The following is a 20,965-nucleotide window of genomic DNA, read 5'->3' on the forward strand; positions in this document are numbered from 1 at the left end:
AAAATAAATTGGAGTAATCCCACCAAGGAAATCTGGAGCCTCTACTTTAATTACTTATACTACCCATTACATTTGATTTCCACAAAAATCATAACTTGGCTGTATAATTTTCATGTTTAAAATGCAGATGTTTCTTCCCAGTTATAAAAAGTTATAAATGAAACTTTACATGACACCTTGTAAATGTCTGAATTGCATTAATCTAATCATAATGAACGTAAAATCTCCATAATGACCTAAATAAAATCTTAGAGATGCTGAGTGTTATGATTACACATGACAAATTAAATCTCAAGCATAGCTATCTATTTGGAACAATTTGAATAAAGAATTTAACATGCAACTCTTTATGATAATTAAACATTTTCTTGTTTAAATAAAGCAGTCTCAAATTAATGGCCCAATATCCATCTCAAGTAATTCTTAAGCTTAAAACATTATTTAAAAATTCAAAAATAAGGGTATGCTCTAATCATCAAAAAGCTAAAACCAATTATTTATGAACAGTAGAAGAAAACAGGTTTCTATGTTCACTATTCCTGTATCCTTGACCACGAAGTTGGCCTAGATAAATATATACATTGTGCTATGTCTGTTTATTTGGATTATAGCCATCCATTTGGTTAAATAGTAACCTTTTATAATCAATCATATGGAGAGAAGCAATGAACTCACTCACAGAACCAAAAGAATATGTTTGCAAATCTGCCTACCCAAAAAGATAAACATTAGATAATATTGGGCTATATTCAGTAACTTGTATAAGGTTGATGGAGTAAACAAAAAGATTTATGTCTTAGATCCAAATCTGAAAAAAAATGAATAAGAAAGTTACAACTTTTAACTGAATAATATAACATAACCTTACTGGTAAGCTTCCAAAATTAATATCCGTGCCTTCTTTCACAGTGGATTATACAAATGTCAATATTTATCAATAATAAAATATTTACGATAACACAAGCTGGTTTTTCTAATTAAATGTGTTTGTGCACAAGTGCGAGTGCGCACGCGCGCGCACACACACACACACACATATACACACACACACACACACACACTTCCAAGAAACCTAGATCAGACAGGAACTTAAGGTACTTTCCAACATTACCACATTTTATAAACAAATGTCTAGGCAAAGATGAGGTGAGAGAATAATTTTACCTCTTCCAATCCAAAGCCTACAACCTACCAAGTACTATGTAGAGAAACTGCAGATGTTCTTCACTACAAGAAAACCCCAAAATAAAAATGTGAATTCTTGAAACTGATACATTTAGGTGTTAATATTCATGCTACTATAAGATCCTTCAGCTTACATAAGACTCACCAGATTTCTTTGGAATAGCTAACTCTCCTGGTGCATTTAAAATAAAATTTGGAAAAAAAAAGAAATCAAAGTGTCTTACAAAGTAAAAATAAACTGTATTAAAACTGAAAAATATTAAAAATTAAAGAAAATCTAATTTGACTTGAAAACATGAATTTTTATAACTTCTAAGAAATAAATCTGTGCCAGTAAGGCATGCCTCTGTTATAATGGTCACAGAGATATTTTTCAGTTAAAACACTGAAAAACATTTGGCCTTTTTACCACTATGATAAACAGATTGTAAGAGAGAAAAGACAGACCTTCAGGTTGACAATTATTGGATTGGTTCCCTTTATCAACAGATGTGTTTTCTAAGACAACATGGATAAACAGTTTTGAAGCACAATTCAACACTCATTAAAACATTTGCTTAGCCTTTATTATATATCAAGGACTATAACTTGGTGTCACACATAAAATAATAAAAAGCATTCCCTCTGTGCCCTTAAAGAGTCTGAAAACAAGTAACAAATAACGTTAATAATAATAGCAGCTAACAGATATACCACGGACTCTCTGCTAGGCACTACTCTATGACATGCAACTCATTTCATCTTTAGGGCAACCCTGTGAGGTAGGTGTTATTACCATCTCTATTTTTTCCATTGCTATAGACTGAATGTTTGTGTCCCCCACAAAATTCTTATGTTGAAACCGAATCCCCAACGTGATGGTATTAGGAAATGGGACCTTTGGGAGGTGATTAGGTCATGAAGATAGAGCCCTTATGAATGGGATTAGTGACCTTATAAAAGAAACCCCCAGAGAGCTCCCTTTGTGAGGACACAGGGAGGACATGGAAGAATTTGGCCATCTATGAACCAGGAAGAGGGCCATCTCCAGACAACAGTTCTGCTGGTGCCTTGATCTTGGACTTCCCAGCCTCCAGAACTGTGAGAAATAAATGTCTATTGTTAATGGGATTAGTGACCTTATAAAAGAAACCCCCAGAGAGCTCCCTTTGTGAGGACACAGGGAGGACATGGAAGAATTTGGCCATCTATGAACCAGGAAGAGGGCCATCTCCAGACAACAGTTCTGCTGGTGCCTTGATCTTGGACTTCCCAGCCTCCAGAACTGTGAGAAATAAATGTCTATTGTTTAAGCCACACAGTCTATGATATTTTGTTATATCAGCCTGAACTAAGATACCCATTAAAGAAAAAGTTGCATTAAACTTTGATAAATGTTATAATACAAGTACATAAGAGGTTTAATGGTGGCACAAAGATTATTTCAAAAATAACGACAGAAGTACAAAGTCTTTTTTATTCATTAAAAAGCACCTTCTTTATATTTCCTTACTTCTGAAACAATAAAATAGCATTGATAGTATAGTTGTATTACGTAAATAGCAAATATGCTGTCATATTTGGCACTTTATGAGCTTAAATCAAAGTAAATATTTGAGGTATTTGGTTTAAATTAAGTTCCCTTGCCATTTGGCTTTAAATAATAGTCAAACTCTAGATTATTACTTAGGATTTACTTTTGGGAGAAACAGTGTGGTAGAGGGAAAGAGGAGCCCCAGGTGGATGACTGCTTCACCTCTAAACATAGAAAACATTTAGGGGCCTGCTCTCACAGCCCCACCCAGTGAACGCCCCTGCTAATGCAACCGCAGGGAGCAAGAATCTAGTGCACGTGTGCAGGTACCTTTCCAGTGCTCAAGACATGAAGATTTGAGGCCAGCAGCACATACATGGTTGTTGACATTTGGAAACAGTCCCCTCACTCATGGAGAATGTATTTAACCAGAAATCACATGGCCCTAGAGACCAGCACATTTCAGGTGGGCAAGGGAAGAGAAAGGACTTGCAAGGGATCCTGAGACACATGGCCAGAGATGGAAGGGAGGAGAAAAGTAAGAGACAGAACTTTTCAAGTTAGGGAAGAAAAGTGAGTTTCTAGAATTAGAGAGCGGCCACAGAGTAAATCAAGTAGGAAGAAGACCAAGCACAACAATTTGATTTGGCTAAGTCTTGCATTAAGCAAGAACAGTTTCTGTTGAGTCACAAGAGTAAAGGCCAGACCATAACTTTGACTGACTGACTGAAAACAGAGTCAAGATTGCTCTCCTAAGAAGTGGAGGTAAAATAAGGGACAGAGACCAAACAATAATTAAAGAGGAAGGGAAAAACGTGGGAAATTTCTTAGACCTCAAAACATTTTATAGATTTAACCAACATAATCTTTGAACCAGCAATGGGTGCACTGTATTAGTAGATGTGGAAACACTGGGTCCAGGAAGGATTGAATCTTGCTTCCTTAAACTGTGGCCTTTGAGGGGTATAATCAACACTACAGGATAGCTCCAGGGAAATGCTTCTAATAGTTCTTTGAACAGTCAAATCACCGTGGGACGCACAGCTCCCTAGTTCCTCCAGGTGTGAGGACATGCCCATATACCTGCATTCTGGAGCTTGCTTGATCCCAGTCTTATGGCAGGAATTCACAATTACAGTGGCAGAAATTCACATATTTCCAGTTCTATAATTCATGAACAAGTAGAGGGCAAATCAAGCAGAATCCAGGTTACATTCTAAATTGCTGTACAAATTCTAATCCAAAGCAAAGCCTTGAAACATCGTACCCTAGATGTTCAATTATTCCTGCTGTTGACCCGAGGTGACACACTGAGAGATAAGAGGCCTAACAAACCTTATTAGTTCTCAATGTGTATGCAAAAGGGCAATGTTGGGAGTCTACACCACCTTATCACTTGACAATTTACTTATTAACTGCAATGAAGGATGACATAGTCAACCTGGAGACAGTCTCTCCAGGTTTAGTAATATTAAACTAAACTGGCCTTACATGCAAGCCCTGGTTGAAGATTACAATATCTAGCAATCTGTGCTGCAAATAACTGGTTGGAAAAAAAGCAACAACAACTCACTCTTGCTGCATAGATTGGCTGGTAATGAAAAAAAAGAAACAGCATTTCAAGAAGTTGTCTACCATAGTCAATACATTTTCCCCCTGGAGTGTTACTACAAAATCAGAATGGATTCTTAATTAATATGTCTTAGTCATTTTCCACTGAAAAGTAGTTACTTTTAACAGATTATATAAAATATCTTGAAATGTGCTATACTTCTTTTTTTTAGAACTTATTGACTCATTTATTCATTAGTTCTTTCATTCTACAAACATTTAATGACTGCCCACTACACGTATACTGTGCCAGTGGGTTACTTATTGACACAAAGATGAGAGAGACACATTCTTGACTTCAAGTACCCAGAGTGCAGGGAAGACACAGGTGTGTAAACAGAGCATCACACACGCTGTGTGAGAAGAGCTCCCATCGAGCTAAAAATGACTTAGACATGTAAATACATAAATTCGGTGGGCAAAGGGGGAAGGACCATAGGGAAGAGGAGGAGGAAACGAGCATGTCTGAAGGCACAACAGCATGAAGATGCACTGCTGCATGGATTTGGGTATGAGGAGGCAAGGGAAAAGAACAAAAATGGGGAAGATGGCAAAGCCCATGTCCAGAAGGGCTTTTTGCGCTGCATTCGGGAGTTTGCATTTCCTCCACACTTTCAGTCAGGGTGGAGCCCAGGAAAGACTTAAAGTAGGGGAGTGATATAATCAGACTTACTTAATTTCTAAAACATAGACTCTGAGAGTTATGTGGAGACTTGCTGGAAGCGGCCCAAGGGCCAAGAAAGACCCAGTCCCAAGCATCCAGAATTGACCAACACTTTCTCACAAACAGTTCCCAGATGGGCTACATTGCAATGTGGCCAAGATAATGTGAAATCACCTTCTAGAACAGCAATGCTCTTTTCCCAAAAGAGCATCCTTTAGTGATAATAGCAATAATGATGGATTATGAATTGCTAAATTTCTAGAATGCCTCAGGGGCAAAATTTTCCACATTCAACCTGTCATAGATCAGTGAGAAATTCTGTGTAGACAATTAATCTGATAAACAAAAAGATGAAAGTATAACATATGAGAAGGGTCAAACATGATAACGTCTGCAGAATGAGGCACAAGAATATATGGAATCTACGACAGCAGGTGATAAGAACAAAGGCTCCAACCCCACCCATGAAGAGACAAAATTACAGGAGGCCTTCTGAAAAAAAAATATTAGCCTAGTAAATATACTGAGCAAACAGGAAGTACTTAATAAACGTCTGTTCAATAAATTAACTGAAAAGTTACCAAATTGAGGCCATAAAGAGTGTGATACATCTTCTTAGTTCACAACAGTTAGAATGGGCATCATCAGAAAATCTACAAACAACAAATGCTGGAGAGGGTGTGGAGAAAAGGGAACCCTCTTGCACTGTTGGTGGGAATGTAAATTGATACAGCCACTATGGAGAACAGTATGGAGGTTCCTTAAAAAACTAAAAATAGAATTACCATATGACCCAGCAATCCCACTACTGGGCATATACCCAGAGAAAAGCATAACTCAAAAAGACACATGCACCCCAATGTTCATTGAAGCACTGTTTGCAATAGCCAGGTCATGGAAGCAACCTCAATGCCCATCGACAGACAAATGGATAAAGAAGATGTGGTGTATATATATATACAATGGACTATTACTCAGCCATAAAAAGGAACGAAACTAGGTCATTTGTAGAGACATGGATGAATCTAGAGACTGTCATACAGAGTGAAGTAAGTCAGAAAGAGAAAAACAAATACCATATATTAACGCATATATGCGGAACCTAGAAAAACGGTACAGATGAACCAGTTTGCAGGGCAGAAATTGAGACACAGATGTAGAGAACAAACGTATGGACACCAAGGGGGGAAAGCGGCAGGGGGTTGGGGGTGGGGGTGGGATGAATTGGGCGATTGGGATTGACACGTATGCACTGATGTGTATAAAATGGATGACTAATAAGAACCTGCTGTATAAAAAAAAATAAAATAAAATTGAAAAAATATATATTTTAAAGGGTAGAAATACAACATTCACTTGAAACTTTTGTACTTAAGTGACAGATAATAAACCTTTTAAAAATGAAAAAAAGAAAAAGAAAAACAAACGTTGACCTGTACACTGTTATTTCTGTAGAACAGAGCTTCCCAACTGGTGTAACAGAATGGAGTTTCCTGGGCAGGGGCTGGGGCAGCCAAAGTTCCCAGCCAGTTGCTGTAAGCTGTGAGCTATGATCACACAGTGCTGATCAAATACTGTCACATTTTCCACGTGTGCCATGACAGGAGAAACAAGAGGAAGCCTTGTGCTGTGACTCCACTCTCAAACAGGCAGGAACCAATTTGTCTGTCACCAGGCCTACAGAAGCCAAGCCCAGCTCTAACCACTTCCATCAAGTAACCCATGGTGAAGAAGTGTCCCAGGTTTGCCAGCATGTAAAAGCACAGGGGCAAGTCAATAATAACTTGATATTCTGGGAAAATAGCCTCCTATTGACAAAATTATTCCATAGAGAGCATTTTTTTCTCAAAATAAAGGAATGATTTATGGAGAAAAAATAATGGCAGATATGAAATAGCTCAAAGAAAGAAGTCAAAGTAATTTCTTAGCGTTTGAAGTAGGTTTTACGTGAACTTTAAGCTCCAGCTGATTCCCAAAAGGGTATTTAAGGCAGCTCCTCAAAGTTGCATGGACCAAATTCTGGATGCGGTAATTAATGTAAGCCACACTGATGAGGCATCTCCAAATGCTGCCACTGAAGCTGCATTTCTTTGCATTTCTCTCCCTCTCCCCTCCCCTCAACTAGGCACATGGTACTGCTCTGTGAGCGCATCTCCGCATGGCCAACACAGGGACGTCATCAAATATGGCAAGCCTTCCGGTAAACAGTGGAAAGTCCCATTTTGCTTTGCTTAGGGGACACCCAATATAAGGAAATGAAGACACAGCTTCAAATTCTCTTTGATGAATAATGACTGCTTAAGAGTAGCATCATTAGAGATCGGTGGTGTTTAGACAAGGTCTTACTTGGTAAGGATAGTTTCCCAAAAGAACAGAAGTTGACTGAAGGCAGCCTCTATATGGGTGCTACTTCAGGGTCTTACAAGCAGAATATTGTCCTATATTAGCAATAAACCACTAAGCTTTACTACTAGAGAGGATACAGTTCCTCACATACCTACAGGTACATAACTTGACTGAATATTCAAACTCTTTCATCTTCATTGTTTTTCCTGAGGGCAAAAGGTCTATTTCTATTTTTCAAATGTACTGATCAATGGTTAGATTTCAAAGGAGTGACTGCTCTTAGTTTTCAAATTCTTGGAAAATACCTTAAAAAGCCTGTTGGAAAAGGTGACACTGATTCCTAGCAGAAGCTTCTGGGCCACCATCTTGTGTTACTTTACTGGACCTTCCCAGCATAGCTCCCAGGGTTATATCTATTTGATCAGTGCAAATATGAAGAATGTACAGTTCCACATCGGCTTGGCAAAGAACCTGAGAGACCATATTTTAGAAGATACATTTGTTTATCAATAATTAATACAGTGAACTATTTGGAAGCCACAAGAAAATTAAGCAAGCTATCTGAGATATCTTACCCCAAGCCTTCTAAATAGAAAAGAGCCTTGAAATTAATTCTTATGTGAAAAATTAGATCACCTGAAGCTAGAAGGTGCAACCTGTACTGCTTATCCTAGGCTTCATGTCATTCTGAGGGGCTATGATAGTTCATTGGCAAGCCTGTCCTTGCAGAATCTGTACTTTAGCGATGTGTGGCTACCAAGCACTTGAAATGTGGCTGGTCCAAACTGAGATGTGCCGTAGTATAAACTACACACTGGGTTTCAAAGGCTCAGTTCAAAGTTAGAAACATAAAATACCTCATTAATAATTTTTACATTGATTACATGTTGAAATAGTATTTCTGGTGCATTGCATTAAATATATATCATTAAAATTAATTTCATCATTTCTCTTTACTTTTTCTAAATATGGCTGCTAGAATTTTAAAACATATATAGAGAGAGATATACTCTCGTATACTTCTATTGGACAGCACTGCTCTAGACCCTTCTGCAGAATGAGCAGAGTGGTTCTTGTACTCTGCTGACCTTGTCATTAACAGCATTTATAAGCAGCACTGTTATCATAAAGACTCCCTTTTTTTGTCTTCCATAAGACTCCCTTTTTTTTTAACATCTTTATTGGAGTATAATTGCTTTACAATGGTGTGTTAGTTTCTGCTTTACAACAAAGTGAATCAGTTATACATATACATATGTTCCCATATCTCTTCCCTCTTGCGTCTCCCTCCCTCCCAGCCTCCTAGATTCCATATATATGTGTTAGCATACGGTATTTTTCTCATTCTGACTTACTTCACTCTGTATGACAGACTCCAGGTCCATCCACCTCACTACAAATAAATAAAGACTCCCTTTTAATCTCACATAGAACTGCCACATCATTACTTACGGTGTTTTCTTGAGTCATATTATACATTAAATGTGGTTTAGTCCAGAAGTGCCTATTTAAAAAGCCTTAACTTGAACATTGCCATATTATCTAAGACTTACATTCTCATAATTTGCCATCAGTGATAAAATTTTACTTTGAAAACTACAAACGACATTGGAATACTGACATTGTTGGAGCTAATGAAGCCTATGAATTTAGCTATTCCACAAGTTTACCAAATGACCAGACTCACCGAAGCAGAGCAAACAGTGGGAGAAGTTATGACAAGGAATGAATGGTCCACAGTTTGTCGGGAAGAGAGCTCCTTTACTTATATCCATTTATTCCTTAAGCAGCGTTTATGAAATGCCTACCACCTGTCGATCACACTTCCACTTGTGCTTTTCTATTTTTTGGCTTTATGACAGAATGGATATATCGTTCTCAAAGAGGAAGTTATCTGACGGAAAACTTTTCAAATGCTCACCAACTGCCTCCTCTCCCTCCTGCCATTACCTGAGTGGTGGTGCTGGTGGTGCTGGTGGTGCTGGTGCTGGTGGTGGTGATGGTGGTGGTTATTTATTCAGGTTAAGGTGTGACCACATTCTTACCAGATGTTTGGTTTGTTAGTTGGTTCTCAAGAATGAAATTATACTATGTTTCAGGTTTTTCAATAGCTTTTTCAACTAACTCTCAACATCACCATTAAAGTTTTTAAAAAGATAAAGGAATAAGTAAGACATTGACAAGTTTTCTTTCTTTACTGTGGCATGTCCTCCCCCTCCTCCCTCTCTAGCCTCCACTGTAATCTCTCCTTTCACTGAAATGGCTTTAGAGTTTCGCCAGGTTCATATACGTGGGACAGAGATTCAGGTTTTGGCGGCACCTGAAACTTATCTAATGTGGAGGCCCATTTTAAGAAAAGAATACAATGTTACGAACACAAAAAAGGCACCCATGCAAGTGAGGCCCTCTAAAATTTAAGCTTCATTCGCTTCACAGGAAATTACCTTTGCTCATATAACACAGATACACATATACATACATGTACAGGGTGGAGGGGGTCTTGTCATTGTTTGTTAAAAAGGGGGGATTGTACTATAAGCACTCTTCCGTATCAACTTTTTCTCGTCAATATATAGTAGAAATCATTCCAAGACAAGTGGTATAGCACAAATCAATTTTTTCAAATGACTGCGTAACATTCCATGATGTATCTGTACTACAGGTTATTTATTCAACCTTTCCCCTTATAAGTACATAGGCTTTTTGTTTCTAGTTCTTTTTTTCTGGGGGCGGGTAGGATTTTTTTTTCTTTTGACAGTACTAGAAATGCCACAATAAGGATGCTTTTGGAGTTTAAAAAGAAGAAGAAATTCTTTGGAGATTTTTAATAAATTGTACTACATGTATTAATTTGGGGAGAAGTGGCAGTTTTATGATGTTAAATCTTTCTATCCAAGAACGCAATACATATTTTCCATTTAGTCATGTCCCACCCACAAGGAATTTACAATCTAATAAGGAAAATAAGGTTTGTGTGCAAATAGCCATAATGTAAGAAAAATGGAAAGCACAAATTGTGACACATGAAATTGAGGGGGAGAGAATTCTGTAGAGAGTGAGAGCTGACCTGTGGAGGATTTTACACACACAAGTGAAGGAGGAAAATGTTAAAGGAGACAGGTATCTGGAGAAAGAAAGCTCAGCCAGAGTGCAGAGACATTCAAGAAACAGTAAATAAGCAGCTTGGTGCGGCTGGAACAGAGAGTGCATACAGGGGAGAAACAGGAGACAGGCTAGCAAGGTGAGCTGGACCTCATCCAAAGCTAACAATACGAGGACAGGGGAGTTTATCCTCATTTGAGCCGGGTAATGAGAGCGGCAGCCAGTTTGGGGCCAAGACAAGACGAGAGCTCTGTTTTAAGACCACTCAGTCAAGTGTGTGAAAGACCAAGAAGAGAAGGGCCTGGGCTCCTTGAAGAGCAGTTATAATAGTCTACCGGAGGCGACACAAGACCTGACCCAGGGGAAGGAAGTGAGAACAGAAAGGAAGAAAGAGATGAAATACACCCTGGGTCCCTAGCAACGGGAACTCAAATACTCATTAGATTAGGGGGAGCGAGAAAAAAGAAATGTTTCTAGTCTTAAGCCTGGGTGAACAGTAGAATGGTGATGCCATTAATACAGAGGAACACAGCAGAAGCCCATGTTTGGGTGAAAGATGATTAATTTCTTCTCAGATGTGTTAAGTTTAACATGTAAGCAGGATATCCAAAGAGACACATCCTGAACTAGAGCCCAGAATGTGAGGGCTACCCTTGTCTTGCTAAGGAGAGTGATAAATGTTATAACTCCTCAGGAGAGCCACGACAGATGAGCTCAGTTTCATGGAGTGGTCAGACTACTCAGAGTCTACAGATGTCTCATCTTTAGGAAACGTTAACTACTTCTAGACTCCTCTACTACCCCGGAAGTGCTCTTCCTCAACAGCTCCTTATAGCACAATGTAACTTGGACAGCCTTTGCCTAAACTGCTTCACTGAACAGGCAAGATACTATTTGAAAGCTTTGTAATGGCACCATGGGAAAAAAATGCAGCCAACTCTTAGAACTGAGTACATTTAGATGTATTTCAAAATAAAATATATGCAGTCAAAAATATTATACGGCATAAATCCGGTTTTGTTTTAACCAAAACATAAATTAAAAAAAATAAAAGTAACAAAATTTTACTACCAAAATGTAGTTTTAAATTATATTTTCTTACAAACTGAAGGTTCAAAGCAATTGTCAATAAAGGTTTGATGAAATAATATAGAGAGATATGGCATTTTCCCAACGAAAATTTTGATAAATCCTGGTTCAAAAGCAATAACCAAAGCTGAAAGGATGAAACTGACAACTATAGAAAACTGCAGAATGCTTTTATTTAGCAGCCAATCAATTTGCAATACCTGAGTGCTAGGAAAAAAAGAACAATTTAATCAACGTGAAATTATATCTTGCAAAAAGATAAAGTGTACAAACCTCATAATGTTCATATTCATCCACATCAAAGGTCTCAAAGTCAAAAAATCCATGTTGTAATCCCTAAAATAAGAATTTCAATTAGTTTTTCCATGTGAAATTGATAATGACTTCTAGCCATTTCTAGAATTCCTGCTCACAAATGATCCTGCCTGATCTGAAGGAGAAAGCTTGAAACCTTTATTTGTAATGCATACCAAGCAATCATCTAACATCTAATTTTGCTTTGAGATTTTCTTGCCAGTGGGACTAAACACTTAGAAAAACATGAAAATATGTCCCACAAAATATGTCTCTTAAGGTCTAATATACATTAGTTGTGTATGTAAAATTACTTATGTATATAAAATGGAACATACTAGCAAATGTATAGTTAAAACCTATTGGGAACTATGCAATTAATTTATACCTAACTATGACAGAGTATATAATAGTGATTAAATTTTCAGTTAGAAGAAAAAACAATTATTCTTAGGTTTTATTTTCCTTTTATCATTAGTGAGATACTTAGTAAAAAGGGCATTTTAGGCCCTTATTTGTTCCTAAAACTCTACATTGAGAGAATTTGTTTTATGGTGATAGTTTCTGACAGAGTAAAAATGTACTTGACTACTCTTACAATTTAGAAGGAAGAATTGATCTGTTTAACAACACGAAGAAAAATTTCATGCTCCTTTTTGTAACCAATGACTTAGAACTAAAAACTATCTGGCTTACTCAGATAAAATATTTTTAAGAGGACAGTCTTTTTTTTTGTATGTCATGAAGCTATACAGATTACAATAGAATACAAAACCACAGTTACTTTTGAAAGTTACATGATCAAGTCATTAAAAATAGAAGAAACTGTTAAGCCAAGTTTAGTACATCTATCTTTGAAAATACATTAGAGACCAGTGTTTTCCAAAATGTAGAACATGGACCAGTGGCACTTAAGGTAATTTATATTTAAAATACAGACCATTAGGCCCCATCCCAGAACTATGAAATCAGGTTCTTTGGGGGTGGGATCATCATTTTTAAAATGCCTTCCTAGGTGATTCTTATAAATTCTGACAACACTGATTTAGACAACCTCTACAGGATAAGCAGAACAAGCTATTTAAATTATTCCACCTTTAAACAAAGACGCTTACTTCATCCATATGTACCATTTCAGAGAAAACGGTGAGAATATAATGCCCTGAAGTACCACTTTCCTTCCTCTTTTTTTTAGTATGCTTGTGTTTGTGTATGCCTCTGTGTGTGGTTCATACATATATAACTGATGCTTATAATGATGCTAATACATCAAAATCAGAAAGATATGCTTCTTAAAAAGGGGAAAATGTGGCCATAGTCTGTCTACCTTCTTAGGAGGTATGGTGTTCGTTGCCACAAAAATAGCCCAGCACACGATGCTTTGTAGAAGAATGTACAGAGGGACAGTGTGTCCCAGTTGCTTAAAGACATGTTGAACAATCTATCAGATCCTCTAAAATCTCATCTTCATTTGGGTAAAATAAACCCCAGCATTCGATGAAACAAGAAATTTACAGAAGAACTTATTAATGAAAACAAAGTCATGCCTTTCCTTTGTAACAGGAAGGATGTCATAAATGTCTATATCAAGTTACCAGTTACCATAGTAACAGGCAAGGATATTCCAGCGTGAACTCTTTTTCAATTTCATAAGTTTTATAAAAGAAACAGCTTGTACCAGATGGCAGGATAGGCAAAATAATAATAATGTAACAATAAGTAAATTGCTTTTTTAAATGCTACAATTTTAGGTTGTATACTGGGTGATATATCCATAAGGGTTCTTAACTGGTGTTTCTGGAAGTGTGTGTTGGTGATATTATTTGCAGACGATAGGCTAGATTATCTTGATAGTTTTTAAGCGAAAAGAAAACTAAAGTTTTACAGAGTCTAAATTCATTTCTACATGAAATATCAAAGTCAGAAATATATATACAGAAAACAAGTAGCATATTTTACCATAGCAATTTTCTCAAATTAAAACAGAGCAAAGACAATGTTATATTACATCAGAGAAAAGAAACTAGAACAAGACTCACTACTGATACTATATTTAGAGTCCACAATGACCCTTGCCAATGGGTTCTGAAACACGTACATTCCCGACTCATAAGTCATGACTATATGTTCTAGATGGAATGATGTACCTTGAACCTTCATTAGAACTCACAGTATAGCATGCATGACTTCTCAGCTTGTAAATCAATGTTTCTAAAACATGTTCCAAAGTTCTCAAAAATCTTTTAGATTAACTTCTCCATAATATATATAAATAACTAAATAATTATGACTCTAAACTTTAGAGTGCATCAAATCACATGGAGGGATTATACAAACACAGACAACAGGGCACCACTCCCAGAATTTATGGTTCAATCAGTCTCGGATGAGGTCTGAGAATTTGCATCTCTCCACAAGTCCCCACCATTTGACAACCATTGATTTATGACATACCTGGATAGGATATGAGAAAGAACTCCAGACTGATATGGAAATCTGAGTTAGAATGAACTCTCCTAATAACTTCCTGTGGCCCTGAGAGTGACTTAACCTCTCTGGGGTTGTTTCCTCAACTGTAAAAATGAGATAATAATATCTGACCTGCTTACTACTTCATGTTCATGGGCATGTAATACTATCCAGTTAGAAAAACAATGTGGAAATGTTCTCCACATTAACAGAGGAGACTTAGATAACTTCCTGTCCCTCCCACACCAAGATCTAGCTTGATAATGAAGCTGAGGAGGTGACAAAGCAAGTCACAGGCACGGCAGCAGATAGAAGTGAAAACACAAATAGTTTAAGTGAGAAAGGGAGACCCCTTCCGCTTCTATAAGAAGAGTTATCCCCTGAAACACCGCCCCTATTTGCCCTGTGGTCTGTGTATTACAGATCCATCATTGTTTAAGAAGTGGAAAGCTGCCTTCTTATTCCCTCCCCTCTCTTCTCTCCAACAACAAACAAGGATACAGACATAATTCGTTTTTCATATTGTTAAACTACAGTGTCAACCACAGCAAGGAGATTGTTATTACCTTTCTGATTCCGTGCAAACAGTCGAGGATGGTGAGATTGTAAGTGCAATTTCCAAAGGAAGCATCCCTATGAACACAAAAAAACTTAACATTAAAAACATGCATTTAGAACGCTCAAATAATAAAATACCAAAGTCAGTTGGAGACATGCTTATTTGGATTCACAGCTGTCAACATGGTAAACTTATGTAACACATCAGATCCTACTAGCTTAACTCCAGAACTTCTGAAATTGCTTTAATCCAACTAGCTGAATTAATAAGAAAGCAGATTTAGGAACCTGAGCTCTGGAATCAGGCTGCCTTCAAATTCCAACTCTGCCACGAATTGGCTGGGACCTCGAGCAAGTTATTTTACCTCTATGAGTCTTGGTTTCCTCATCTGTGAAATGAAGGTACTGATAGCAGCTACTGTTCACAGGATTGTTGTCAGATTACATTTAAAAAATATAAAGTCCTTCCTATAGTGCCTAGCACAAAGGAAACAATAAATATTATAACTATTCTTATTATTATTAACAGTGAGTATTTCATTAACTAAAACATGCATCATCATGAGAAGTATTCAGACAGAGAAACAACCATCTGTCAGGAATATGGCAAATACTAGCGTAAAAATTTAAGGGGGACAATGCATGCAGGTCAACAGAACCTGGCAGTTGTTTTCATGGATTAAATGCCACTACCTCCATTTTGCCCCCCGCCCCACCCTCATTCCCCCACACCCCCACAAAAAAATGCCAAGGAAGATGCTTCCAAACAATCTCCTCTCAGGATCCAGGAGAGCTTCTAATGCACCATGAAGTGTTCTATCAAAAGGAGTGGAGACCTACTGCACCGAAAACTGAGTGCTTCATCCTTTATTTAAATTTTTAGAGCAACTTAGCAGGCCTGCTTTAGGCAACATAAAACTGAAGTATCAAGTTCAGGTCAGTTAGCAAGAACTGGCACTGGAGCTTTAACACTAACAATGTTCCAAGGTGTCCAAGGCAAGAAACTTGACCTCAAGGCTCTCAGTCGCTCTTCCCAGCCCCCACTGCTGACCTGAAGGAATAGAGCTGTCAGGCACCTGCCAATCACAAAGTCAAATGTACCACACAAAATTGGTCCAAGGTGGGGAGGAAGGGGGCGGCCACAGAAGATGCTCCATGGGGAGAAAATGACCCTTAAAGGCTTTAACACATAATTAACATAAAACTGAATCTTGTATCACAACCATCTAAGGTAACTTGAAACTATGGCTGCTAAGCCACGAATTTAAATGCAATGTCAACATCACTGAGTTTCAGCATCCTGATAACCTAATTTTAAAATAGTAGGTTAGCAAAGCAGCCTAACAGAAATGTTTAAGTCCGGAAACATCAAAGTTAACCTATGTTAAGGAAGGGTTATTCTAGATATTTAATCCTGATTTCAAGAGTTCTTTTTTTAATGCCATCTGAACTCATGGATCAGTGAAAAACAAATAACCCCATTTCAAATATCTTGTAAAGACATAAGCCATATATTAAGAAGCAAATTTTAAGGGATTAAACCAGAGAAAGGAGTAGCTGGGGATCTAAGACAAAATACTAGTTTATATAAATAACCACACATTCCTTTGTAGGAACTTGCCTTTTTAGGACAAGGGTTCAGAATCTTTTGTGTGTCATGGACCCCCCTTCAGCAGGAACCCCCTTCAGCATTCTGATGAAGCCTGTGAATGCCTATTCTCAGAACGTTTTTAAATGCATAAAATAAAATACATAGAAATAACAGAACACTAATGCAATTAAATGTAAAGTCATCAGAATGTAACAAAACAAATTTATAATACCATACTTTATTATTAATATTGATATATAACAAGATCTAGTAGCAGGTCTGATAACAACTATAATTTTAAAGAAGGAATGAACATAAATATCTTAAGATATATGCAACAACTGCAATGGGATATAAAAATGTTTGTAGTTTCTATTGTGAAAAAGGTCACTTATATTGCTAATACTACTATAGTTTATTTCCAACATTTATAATTGAATGCAATCTTATAAGTTATATGGTTAGTGAAAATAAAGATATTTTTGTGGGCTTCCTTGGTGGTGCAGTGGTTAAGAATCTGCCTGCCAATTCAGGAGACACGGGTTCGAGCCCTGGTCTGGGAAGATCCCACATGCCGCGGAGCAACTGGGCCCATGAGCCATGGCCACTGAGTCTGCGCGTCTGGAGCCTGTGCTCCGCAACAAGAGAGGCCGCGATAGTGAGAGGCCCGCGCACCGCGATGAAGGGTGGCCACCGCTTGCCACAACTAGAGAAAGCCCTCCCACAGAAACGAAGACCCAACACAGCCAAAAATAAATAAATAAATAATTTTTAAAAAATTTTTTAAAGATATTTTTGTCATCTGAATTCTCTCTATATAGACCCTAGTTTAAAAACTACTGCTTTGGTAGAGAAAAGAAAAACTTAGGAAAAAAACTTCTCTGTATTTAAAAAGAGTAAAAGAAATGATAAGAATTGAAGGTGCTCCTTACTTCCCTCAAGTGTATCTTCCCACCTAGGTGCAGCTAAACCGATCCACAAATGTAAGTTATCAGAAAAGCTCCAGATCCAGTCTCTCGTACTGTCTGCAAAGCATAGTGAGATTATCATGACATCTCTTGTCCTAGCACAGCCACAGTTTTTACCAACAACTGAAAAGAGAGCTCTGGTGACTTGGTGATCAAATGTGCAGACCTGAGAGCGAGGGAGCATTAACAGGCCATCTGACAAAATTAGGATACAAAGCAGTCACAGCAGGCTAGAAAGACAGGCTGACATTTACAAATTGAAATATAATAAGGGATGCGATAAAATTAAGTCACATCCTCAGGACTGGGGAAAGTTGATGACATACCTTTTTCCAACACTTACTATGCTGGGTAATTTAGATGCATTAACACATTTAATCCTCATGAAGGCAACAGGTTCCCAAAACCTGCCCCCGTAACTAGGCAAGAGAGAAATGGCTTATTAGTGGCACCTGGCTCATACATAGTCAAAGGAAAGTAACCATAAAAGTGAAGGGACACAAAAACATGTTACATATTCTCTGGGGGAAAAAAAGAAAGAAAGATAAAGGTGGCAGAGTAAATCCATGTATCTACAAAAACCCCACTAAAAAGAGAATTTTAAAAGGCTTTTTTAAATGGAATCCAACAAGGTCAGGGAGGATGAGAACAGACAACAGCAATAAAATTCTGAAAGCTGGAAGTCAGATACATGAGTGATAATAAATTAGAAGACCAAGAAAACTGAATACTAAGGTGAAAAGGGAAAAATCAGAGCATCAACCCAATTAATACCAGATAATTCGCAAAAGGCTCCAGAAGTGGCAGCACTGTGTTCTTCTGGAAATGAGAATGAAGGAAATGACTATAATAAGTTTGAAAGTACTTTAAGAAGCTGAAAAATTTTACTCTATAAAAGCAATATTATCTCCTATTTTATAAATAAATCTTGCCTGTTGAGTTTCCTCAACCTTACCCAACGTAGTTAGGACCATCTAAAAATAAAATGGTTGGTCCTGGAAGGCAGCAAGATACCCTGCCCCACACGACGTTCAAGTTTGAACTGGCAGATGGCTTGCAAGAAATATTTTTTACCTACATTGTTATAGGAAATGGAGGTGAAGATTAGGAAAACACCAGGCTCTATTAAACTCAAAAGTCCTTTCCTACTCTGAAACTGCATCATTATTCAACACAGTGGATGATTTCTTTCCTCTCCGTATCTCTCTCTTGGATTCTTCCCAATAGCAGTTAAACATTTTCAAGGCCCTACCATCTTTAAAAGAAAAAAAATATCCAAAATTTTCTTGACTTCAGCCACCACCCTCTCTTTGGCCTCCTCTTTAAAGCAAGGCTTCTCTGAAAAATTATTCATCTTCCTGCCCCCACTTTCTCTTCTCTCACATCTTAACCTCCTCTGTTCTGCTTCCACCCTCATCCATGCCATGAACATTTCTCACTAAGGTCACCAATGATCTCCATATGGCTAAGCCCAGGGGACTTCTTTTTTAATTGAGATAAAATTCACCATTTTAGCCTTTCTAAAGTGTACAATTCAGTGATTTTTAGTGTATTCATAATGCTGTGATTTTTAGTATAGTCACAATGCACACCACTAATTCGAAACCATTTTACCACCAGAAAGAAACTCTATACCTATTTGCAATAACTCCTCATTCATTCCCCGTCCCCACTCCAACCCTGGCAATCACTAATCTACTTTCTGTCTCGGGATTTGCTTATTCTAAGTTCAGGGAACATTCTGCAAGCATCATTTTATTTACTCTGTCAAGAACAAGTAATTCCCTCTGAATATTCTCTTCACTGTTCCTGGATTTTGCTTCGACCTCTCTAAACACTAGTCCTTCCCAATCTCCTTTGCAAAGTCGTCCTTCACCTCCCAGTCTCTTCAAGATTCAATTCCAGACTCAAATTCTCCGCACTCCATGCTCTCTTCCGAGACCAGGTGCTCTCAAACTTTAGCGTTCATCAGCATCAGCATCACCAAGATGGCTTCTTAAAACACAGAATGCTGGGCCCCACCCGAGTTTCTGATTCAGTAGGTATGGAACGGGGCCTGAGAATCTGCATTTCTAACAAGTTTCCGGGTGGTATCAGTGCTGCTGGTAGGAGGGACCACATGTTGAAAATCCCTGCCCTACACAATCTCATCTATGTAAGTTACCATCTATCTGCCAATAACCCTCAAATTTATCTCCCTAGCACAAAGTCCTTAAAACTCCAAGGCAGGACAGCCAACCACATACATGACATTTACATTTGGGTGTCTTAAGGCATCTCAAACTCACTGTGTAAGAAGAATCTCTTGAATCTGTCCCTACCTCAAAACAACAACAATAATCTGATCCTCCAACCCTCTGTGACTTGGTAAAAGACACAGCTTCCGCAATCACTCAAGCTACAGCCCAGAAGTCCTCATTTCCCGTACCCTACTGCACTGTGCCCCGCTCTGTCTCCCTCCTGAACATCTTGTGAATGCCTTTACTTCTCAGTTCTGCTGCCTCTCATGTAGCACCTCTGCACACATTACAAGAGCCTCCCCACATCCGCTCCTCGCCTCTCTAATCAGTTCTCGTCACTGCAGCCGGAGTGATTTCTTTAAAAGGCAAGTCTGATCCAGTCGCTCTTCTGCTGTAGCCCTTCTCGGATTCCCACTACTCTCTCGAGGGAAGGTTCAAATCCTAAAATGGGTGCAAGGCCTGGGGTATCTGGCCCTGCCTTCCTCTCCAGTCTCCTCCTCATGTCATGCTCCCCTCACTCTCTGTGCCCGTCACAACCCCCTTCCCTGAGCTCCTCAGAGGGGCGCTCTGAACCTTTGCTCCTCTGGCCACGTGTTCTCCAGTCGCCTTGCCTAGGTCACCCTACTCGCCCTTCCAATCCCAGCTCAAAGATGACTTGTCTCAGGGAAAATCCTCCAACCCCACTCCGGCTAGATCAGGTCCCCATTTTTTTTCCACTGGACTTAACTACAGTTTGACATTATACCATGATGTGCTTATTTGATCCCCTGACTCTCTACAATAGTTCATAAGAAGTCAGGATCTATATGTTTGTCTACTCACCATTGTCTCTTTAGTACCTAATACAGTGCCTGGCATGAAATAGATAGGCAATAAATGTTTGTCAATAAATGTGTAAATTAAGTAAAGGAGCCTGGGAGATCATCCCAAGAAAATGTTCGATGATATCCTACAGCCACTTTTGTTAACTGAAGAGCCTGACACCTCCCTCCTCACTAGCAAGAAGAGCTTTCTTTGCATTAACCCCAAATCCCTTCTGTCCATTTAAGATCATTTCTTTCTGTTCTCTTTGCCAAAGAGTATTAACTGAATAAAGCTAAAAAGCAGTGACATTCAAAGTCGTTTTCTCTTCCTTTGTGAAGTGGCATTAAACACACTTTTATTTTAACCCAGACACTTTAGAGAGGCTACACAGAGCTTTCAGGATTTAAATCACTATACCAATGTGCTACAAAGTTTTATACTCCCACAGTTTTTATTGCGGTTTTGGTTCCGAATTGTTTATTTAACTCCTGGTTTGCTTTTTTACTCATTCATCCATGCATTCATTTACAT

At 38.2% G+C, this 20,965-nt stretch overlaps 1 protein-coding gene across 11 annotated transcripts in view; it reads right to left on the minus strand.

Annotated features, from left to right (window-relative positions):
• CDC14A (cell division cycle 14A) overlaps positions 1–20,965 on the minus strand; it is a 172,226-nt gene that overhangs the window by 78,921 nt on the left and 72,340 nt on the right. For all 11 annotated transcript variants that reach the window (XM_028489075.2, XM_028489072.2, XM_028489073.2 and 8 more), the window contains 2 exons: positions 14,840–14,906; positions 11,784–11,846 (listed from right to left, as the gene is read on the minus strand). In XM_028489075.2, the coding sequence (XP_028344876.1) occupies positions 11,784–11,846; positions 14,840–14,906 (130 nt within the window). The remainder of the gene's footprint in view (positions 1–11,783; positions 11,847–14,839; positions 14,907–20,965) is intronic.

This window comes from Physeter macrocephalus, chromosome 4, assembly GCF_002837175.3.
Source record: "Physeter macrocephalus isolate SW-GA chromosome 4, ASM283717v5, whole genome shotgun sequence".
NCBI lineage: Eukaryota > Metazoa > Chordata > Mammalia > Artiodactyla > Physeteridae > Physeter > Physeter macrocephalus.